This window comes from Mustela nigripes, chromosome 4 (genome assembly GCF_022355385.1).
Source record: "Mustela nigripes isolate SB6536 chromosome 4, MUSNIG.SB6536, whole genome shotgun sequence".
In the NCBI taxonomy this organism is placed as follows: Eukaryota; Metazoa; Chordata; class Mammalia; order Carnivora; family Mustelidae; genus Mustela; species Mustela nigripes.
The window spans coordinates 52,156,126-52,164,716 of NC_081560.1; the positions used below are offsets into that span (position 1 = coordinate 52,156,126).

The window sequence follows — 8,591 nt, forward strand, 5'->3', positions numbered from 1 at the left end:
GCATGCATAAGCATGAGCAGGAGGCAGAAGGAGAGGGAGAAGCAGGTTTCCTACCTCACAGCGAGCCCGATGGGGGGCTCGATCCCAGGATCCTGGGATCATGACCAGAGCTGAAGGCAGACACTTAAAACCAACTGAGCCACCCAGGTGCCCCATAAACGACTCTAGAATAATTTTTCATGATAAAAGTTTACACTATAATATTACAGTGTGATTCAACTTAAGTGCAAAATGAACTCATTTAATCCTGGCACACCATTTGCCAGCATGTTAACTTTACATTAAGTATAGAATTTACGGGATTTAGCATAGATGGCATATTCTTAAGACTGTCTCTCTTAAATATTAATCAACCACATTTTTGACAGTTTAACAGAATGAAACTAAATTGTATGCTATATTATTATGCCTAAAATATTTAATATGCTGGCTATTTCAATGCTATGAATTTTTAAAAAATATTTTATTTATTTATTTGATAGAGATCACAAGCAGGCAGGGAGTCAGGCAGAGAGAGAGGGGAAAGCAGGCTCCCTACTGAGCTCGATACCAGGATCCCGAGATCATGACCTGAGCTGAAAGCAGAGGCTTAACCCACTGAACCACCCAGGCACCCCAACAATATGAATTTTTGTAGTATATGTTCACTGGAGTTCTCCCCTCTCAGGAAATGGTCTCAGTACATGAGTCTTTCAAGATCACGTTTGTGCTACAAGACCTTGTTCTCCTTAGCATAGATACCTGATTCAAAGGTTTAGCACTCAACCCAAGCTAGGTCTATCAGATACTCTCTATCCAGAATGGTATTAAAGTAAGAACTGAAGCATGAATAGGAGAGAAAGAGTTAAAAGGCATCGGTACATTTCAGGCTTTGAAGGGAGACAGGTGCCTGGACTGAAATGGCTAAGAGTGGTATGAAATCTGACTGAAATAGATTGGGATCACATCAGACAGGGCTTTGAAACCCTGGTTAAGAATAAATATTCCTTACAAATCCATAATAATAAACCTCAAAAAACCTTCAAAAATACTGGCAGCAATTCTATCCTTCACAAAAATTACTTGCCTCGACCTCTAGCTTCATTTTCCTCCTTCATTCTAGTGGATGATCTCATCTACCATTTTTAGAGAGAACAAAGGCCTCTGGACAGAAACTCCTTTATTCTCTTGATTCCAAACATACCTATATACCAACCTCTCTTCCTTCCCACTCTTATAGAAGAGAAAATGTCCTTCTTCCAAGAGAGATTAATTACCTTTACTTTAGATCTCATCTCAGGAATCATCTATCAATTATCCATTCTGTCTCATATACATTCAAGCACTACACCTCAAATGCATTCTTTTTAAAATTTTTTTAATTTAAATTCAACTGAGATAACATATACTGTATTATCAGTTTCAGAGTTAGAATTTAGTGATTCATCAGACGCATACAACACCCAGTGCTCATTACTTCAAGTGCCCTCTTTAATGCCCATCCTCTAATTATCCCATCCCCACTTCCCACCTCCCTTGAAGCAACCCTCAATTTGTTTCCTATAGTTAAGAACCTGTTATGGTTTGCTTCCCTGTTTTCATCTTATTTTTCCCTCCCTTATGTTCAACTGTTTCTTAAATTCCACATGTAAGTGAAATCATATGGTATTTGTCTTTCTCTGACTGACTTATTTTGCTTAGCATAATACCCTCTAGTTCCATCCATGTCATTGCAAATGGCAAGATTTCATTCTTTTTGATGGTTAAGTAATATTCCATTACATTATATATACGTCACATTATCATTATATATCTCTCATATTCTTTATTCATTCATCTGTCAGTGGACATCTGAGCTCTTTCCATATTGAGTGAATTCTTCCTTTCAGTTCTTAAGCACACTTACATCTCTCCAACTGAAACAAATAAAACCAAACGAACTTCATTTTACTTCCCTACTTCCTTCAGGGCCAAATTTCTCCAGTGACTGTTTCAATTGGCTCCTATCTTACTCAAGATAATCTGACTTCCAACTGTCTCCCTCCTTCTCTCACCTGCACAACACAGATCTGAAGGAGTTTTAGAATAAAGGCAAATCCCCTTACTTGACTTAGGAGACTGTGCATGGGCAGGTCTCTAGCTACTTTTCCAGTTTCATCTTACACCATCCTCCCCCTAATGTTTGGTGCTCCAGCCACTCTGGTCTTTAATCAGCCTCTTGCACTTGCCACTCTATGGTAAGTAGGTCTCTGAATCAGGGCCTCTGCATCTGTTGTTCCATCTACCTAAGAGGCTCTACCTTAAGGTGCTAATTAACATGTACTCTTATTTTAGCTCTCCGTTCATTTACCAGTTCCTTGGGGAAATCTTTCTGATTTGATGGTCAAATCATCCAACCCCTCACTGTATCACATTCTTCTCTTTAATAATACCTACTACCACTGTTGCAATTTTACATTTCTTTTGTGTGATTGCTTGACTCATGTCTCACTCTCCTACTAGACTAAAACCTGAGCAAGGACTGTCTAATTTTGCTCATCACTGCAACTACAGAATCTAGCAAAATGCCTATATATGCTAGGCATTTTGCTAGACCCCACATACAGTGGGTCTCAGTAAGCATTCATCCAAACGGAGGAGTCAGAAAGCCAAACTGAGCTAGAGGAGTAAGTCAATAGTGAGCCAAAACGGGGAGGGGGGGGGCAGTGAATCTACCCACCCTTTGGCTTTAACAGCAGGGAGAGAGGTATTATTTATAGAGGAATGTTGAAACTAAGAATGGGTAGACTGGACTGGATGGTTAATTTAAAAACCAGAGAAGTTAAAACATGCCTAAATGCTAGACTCTGATAGAGAAGGAGAAGTTAAAGATGCTCAATAGAGATGGAATAACCAACAGTATAACTTTCCTGACTAGGCTAATATTGAGGGAGCCAAAGCCCAAGTGAAAGTACTGGCTTTAGATGGAAAGAGGCAGCTCCTTCACTGTAAAAAAAATTAAGAACTGTCAAAATAAGTATATAGATTTTGTGGTGGAAATTTAAAAGTTAGATAGTTCTAAAATAATGTCTTCTATTTATTTATGGTATCAAAAAGGGGTGATATACTGAAAGTATAGATACTGAGAGAGGTATAGATACTTGTAGAGGAAAACAGGACTTACCTGGGAAAGAACTGCCCAGTAATGGGATATTTTCCAGCTGTGCTTAGAAACCTTGCACAAAAAAAGGTAAAGAGTCACTGATGCTTTTTATCAGATGGATGGGAAAAAAGGATGGAAGGTCATGAAAGCCTGGGGCATTGGAAAGGGAATGAAGAGAGAGATGATTATCTCCTAAGTGGACAGAAAGAAGAAGACAGTGGAGAGTTAAAAATAGGAAGGTGTGGAGGATGGGAGTTGTCAGTGGGAGCTGTTGGGAGAAACAAAATGAGACAAAGCATGTAAAACACATTGCAGAATGGCTGGTTGAAAATAAATGCTCAAGAATTGTTTCTATTATTCAGAATTTAAGGCAGAAGGTTTGGATTATTCACAACAGACCGTGTAAAGATTAATGACTACTAGTAATTTACAATCTTGAAGAGCTGAGTGTACAGAAGTTGAGTCATTTTACTTAGTAAGTAAGCCCACCTGACTGCTCAGCATCCAATCCTTAAATCAGCTTTTCTGGTTCTCTCACATAATTCTCAGTAGGGCTTTAACATAAGCTTTTAAATTCTAATTATGCTTTAATTCACTTAACATGAGGCAACTGTAAACTGTAGTGGTACTCAGGAAGGTCTCCTGAGTCTCCTGACCCTTAAGGTCTCCTAGACTTCATTAACACAAGAGCCAAAGCAATTAGGTATGAAAAGTAGTGACTATGACCTAGCCCCACTTTGCAGAGCTCTTCTGTTGTTTATCAGGTAATAAAATTAATCTAAACAAAAAGTTAAGGAAATAAAAAGGTGCTCAACCTAATTAAATAAGAGGCTACTAGGGGTGCCTGGGTGGCTCAGTGGGTTAAGCCTCTGCCTTTGGCTCGGGTCATGGTCTCGGGGTCCTGGGATCGAGCCCCGCATCGGGCTCTCTGCTCGGCGGGGGGCCTGCTTCCCCCTCTCTCTCTGCCTGTCTCTCTGCCTACTTGTGATCTCTCTCTGTCAAATAAATAAACAGAATGTTTATAAAAAAAAAGATGCTACTATAACCCACTAGAATGACTAACATTATAAAGACTGACAATACTGAGTTTTGATAAGGATGTAGAGTAAAAAACTAATACACAGCTGGCCTAAGTGTAAACTGCCACAGCCCTGGACACTAAATAACAATTTCTATTAAAGCTGAGTATATCATAACCTATGACTCCACAACGCCACTCTTAGGTATTTCCCAACAGAAATGCATACACGTGCACATGAGCAAAATATGCAAAAATGTTCAAAGTAGTATATCCTGGGATGCCTGCGTGGCTCAGTTGGTTAAGTGTCTGCCTTCAGCGCAGGTTGTAATCTCAGGGTCCTGGAATCCGGTCCCGTATCAGGATCCTTGCTACACAGGGAGCCTAATTTTCCCTCTGCCTGCTGCTCTCTCTGCTGTGCTCCCTTGCTGACAAATAAATAAAATCTTTAAAAAAAAAAAAAAAGTAGTACTATTCTTCATAGTGCTAAACGAGAAATAACTCAAATGTCCATAATGATAGAATAGATAAATTGTCGTATATTTATACAATGGAATACTAAATACAATGAGGATGTACTAGAGCTACACAGAACCACATAATAAATATCACAAAAATAATGTTAGCTTTCAGAAACCAATACCCAATATATATATATATACAATATATATACTGTATAATTCCATTTATATAAGTTCTAAGACAGGGAAAAAAAATCTATGATGATTTCTTCTGGCTCAGAAGTTGAAACACTGGTTACCTTTGGAAGGTGGGTAGTGATTGAGAAGAATGTAAAGGGGGACCTCTGGTATCCTCTTCATGTTCTATTTCTTGTTGGTGGTGATGTGTTTATTTTGCAATAATTCATTGAGCTACATGTTTATGATTTGTATCCTTTCAGTGATTCCTATACTTCATTGGAAAGTTTACTATAAAAACAAAAGGCTAAAAATGACTGCAAGGATGGTGAAGGGAAAGGCTCCATAAGAAGCTGAGGCTGCTGGCTCTGAAGAACCCCCACTCTATTCTATGTATAGAGTTAGCTGCCAGGCTACGGAAAGATGAAATGACCTAAATCATATTTATCTAAGATCACAAAACTAATTAGTGGCAGAGCGGGAACTGGAATTCAGATATTCTAATTTTACCACTTTCTCAACTTCCTGTAAGAATGTTCCTGGGTATGTACAGAAGGGTCCCTGTCATTGAGGCACACATTATTTTGATTCCCAAAGTAATAAGATCATATGGGGAAGCAAAAATAGTCACAGCATAATATTCACTAAAGGACAAGAACATTTAAAAAATTGGTTCCCACTCAAACATTCTTCTTCTGGCTCAGACCAGTTTGTTTCTGCCAATTCCCATCAACTGCCCTTGTCAGTCACTCTTGATGAGTCTCTCTTGTGTTACAATGTTAAACAGAACAATACAAGTATAATGTAAATGAACCGCAGACTGAAACTGCACATCTTGAAAAAGATGCGGGATTCCATGAAGTTGGAAGTTCCATAGAAGTTCTATTGGAGAATACCCAAATAACATTTAAAGCCATTGACAAAGAGAGAATCCAACATATTAAGGTCAGTTAACCACTGTGGAAGAGATCCCTGGCTGTTCCACCCAGTACCTATTTTCCCCTTCCTACTAAGAAACAGTAACAGAATCCTGATTTTTCAGTAACTTTATTTCTAGCTTAACAGTAAATAAACAGAAGTTAATGAAGTCTAAAGCTAAGTCCAAGAACCAGATATGAATCAATTTTTAAACCCAAAGAGCTAAACACAGAGTTTCAGAAAATCCCCTTTTTTTCAAATAAACAACGGATGCTGCAACCTAGTTGCACCCTATCTCCTTAAGGAATGAGGCGATGCCTCACCATGCTGGTGTGGATAGATAAAACCACGTATCTGGGGGGACTGGGAGGGATGTTGGAAACAAATTTGAGCACTGGTGAATGGTGCTCACCCTTTACAAGCAGACACTTGTTAAATGCACCAGTAATATGAAGTCAATGGTGTTGTAAATATAAAAAGGTTAACAAAAAAAGGCACTTGAATGTATACATGAAAATAGATACATGAAAGTAAGTTACACACAATACTGAATTCAGAGGTTCACAGCTACTTCCGCACAAAAGCCTGGAAAGATTTAAAGGCATTTGGACAGGTATCTACTGCATTCATGCACCATGCCAGGAGCTGATGAACAAAGACAAGATCCGGGCAGTCAGAGTTTGCTTAAAGAAACCAGAAGCTAGTATCTTCATATAAATCTTATATTCCTGTCCTGTTTTCCATATTCTCATGAGAACCACTAGATAAGCAAACGAGGTTTTGCTATTATTCAGACGCACATCCTTTTGTCTTCTTTAAAAACAGAACCACGGTTACAAAACAGAAACATTCCCGCATCTCCTTCGATGCGCATTTTTTTTTTTTTTTTTTTAGAAATAAAGCTCACGGAATAAAAAAATTAACCAAGTGACTTTCCTACGCCCTTTGGTAGAAGAGGTCATAGAATTTAAAAAACAAAACAAAACAGAAAACATCTCTAGTGCACATTCTCCGTGTTAAAATCTATTCCTTTCATAACCCACCTTTCGCCGGCGTGAAGACTTTCATTAATGCGCCACACATCAAAGCCAGAACAAAGAGCTCCTCTTAATCACAGAGGCGCACAGGGGCCTTAAAAGACTACGCGGTATTATCGGTGACTGTTTCTGCTCGAAATGAACACGTACAGGAGAATTGGTCTCCGACTAGCTCCTCCCGGCTAACCCAGAGGAGGGCCGGGGATCCTTATTTAAGAGGAGCGGATTTCAGGCCAACTGTGCCTTTCCCTTTGGGGGCTTCGGGTTGGGCTGTGCCAATGGGCTTCTCCGCACAAGATCTCACGACACCTTAGCGGCTCGCCAATGGAGGGATCCTCGCCTCACAAAGAGATAACTAGGGCAGAGCTGTTACACAACCGATACGCGACGCCGAATGCCAGCCCGGGGAGTCCCCCAGGAGTGGGACTTGGGAGCCACAGCATCCGCCGACGAGGCGACGCTGCGGCTCGAGAACGGTTTAAAGCGACCCTCGAGTCAACAGCAGCTCGGCCGGCGTGCGAAAATGGAAGGAAGGGCGAGGGACGAGGAAGGGAGCCGCGACCCCGCCGGGCGCGGTTTCGGCCCAGGGAGCCAGGGGCGCGAGTCCCGGACCCCCTCCCCCCTGGCGTCCGTCACTCCCACAAAGGCGGTACCTGTTTCCGCATGTTATTCATGACGCCCATGAAGCCCGCCAACAATTTAGCTTCTTCTCGAGCAGCAAGTTTCTTCTCGGTCTTCTTCTTGCTGCTCTTCTCCACCCCGGAGGCTGCCATCCTCCGTCAGCTCGGTTCACGCCCGGGGCTGGCCGGGCCGAGCGAGGGGTTGCACGCTCCGGGCACGCTGGGGCTTCTGTTTACCAAACAGCGCGGCCGGGACTGCGGCTGCAGCGCCCTGCTGCCCGCGCGGCCACTGCGGAAGGACAAGGCCTGGCGGCCCCCTCAAAAACTCACCCGGAGGCGACGTCGCGGGCTCGGCGGCGTCCCGACAGAACCGGAGCCGGGCCGACGAGTCTGCGCACTTGGCTCGCGGGGGCGGGCGCGCGCCGCGGGGAGCAGGGGGCGAGGCCTGCGCGTCACAGCAGCGCGCGGCTTGTAAGGGAGCAGTGGGCGAGGCCTGCGCGTCACTGCCGCGCGCCTCTCCGCGCGACGCGGGGCGGGTCTCCGGCTTTGGTCGCCGCCAGCTGCCGCCTGGGTTTGGACCTCCAGCTGCTCCAAGGGCGTGCGTGCTCTTCCGTTTCCCCAAGCCAGGTTTTACAGATTGAGGTTATGTGGCGAGATTTTTTTTGGATACATAGGCAATATCTCCCCTTAATGTAAGCACCACAGGAACCGGGTTGGTGTTTTCTTCCCGGCAGCATCACAGCCTGGCAAATTGTAGACACTCAATATGTATTTACTAAATGATGAAAGATGATTTAGTTATTGCAAGTGAAAGGCATCGTACATGGAACACAAGAGCTGTTTGCTTGATTTATCAAAACAAAAACACACAATCCCGTTGGTGTCTCCTTGATGTGGAATGCCGGCTTACTTAGGCTGGTTTACTTAGTGTTTGAAACCAATGAGGTATCGGCTCCAGAAATCTTCAGTTAGCCCAGTTATCCTTCCCCAAGTATTCTACCGTGACGCGAAACTCAGTCGCAGGACTCATGAAAAGGTTTTTTTTTTTTTTTTTTTTTTTAACGATAATAATCTATTCTTTCTAGTGTATGCTAATAATACAAGATTATTTGAAATGGTACATTATTTTACATTCTGAAAATCTTCTACATATCCTTTTAATTTTCTACCTAGGTCTATATAGGCATATACAGAGGCATATTTTATGGAAAATAATTTACACTTTTGAAGCATTATGCT

At 42.2% G+C, this 8,591-nt stretch overlaps 1 protein-coding gene across 4 annotated transcripts in view; it reads right to left on the bottom strand.

Annotated features, from left to right (window-relative positions):
• The window catches only part of KLHL7 (kelch like family member 7), a 69,532-nt gene extending 61,758 nt beyond the window's left edge, over positions 1 to 7,774 (bottom strand). Inside the window, exon 1 of one of the 4 annotated variants that reach the window (XM_059396725.1) lies at positions 7,683 to 7,774. Coding sequence is in view for 1 of the 4 variants with exons in the window: in XM_059396723.1 (XP_059252706.1) it covers positions 7,386 to 7,505 (120 nt within the window). In the remaining 3 variants the exon portion in view is untranslated. Of the gene's footprint in view, positions 1 to 6,738; positions 7,155 to 7,385 lie in introns of those variants that run through there. The other 3 variants (XM_059396723.1, XM_059396724.1, XM_059396726.1) reach the window with 3 other exon arrangements.
• Between the last annotated feature and the right edge of the window lie 817 nt (positions 7,775 to 8,591).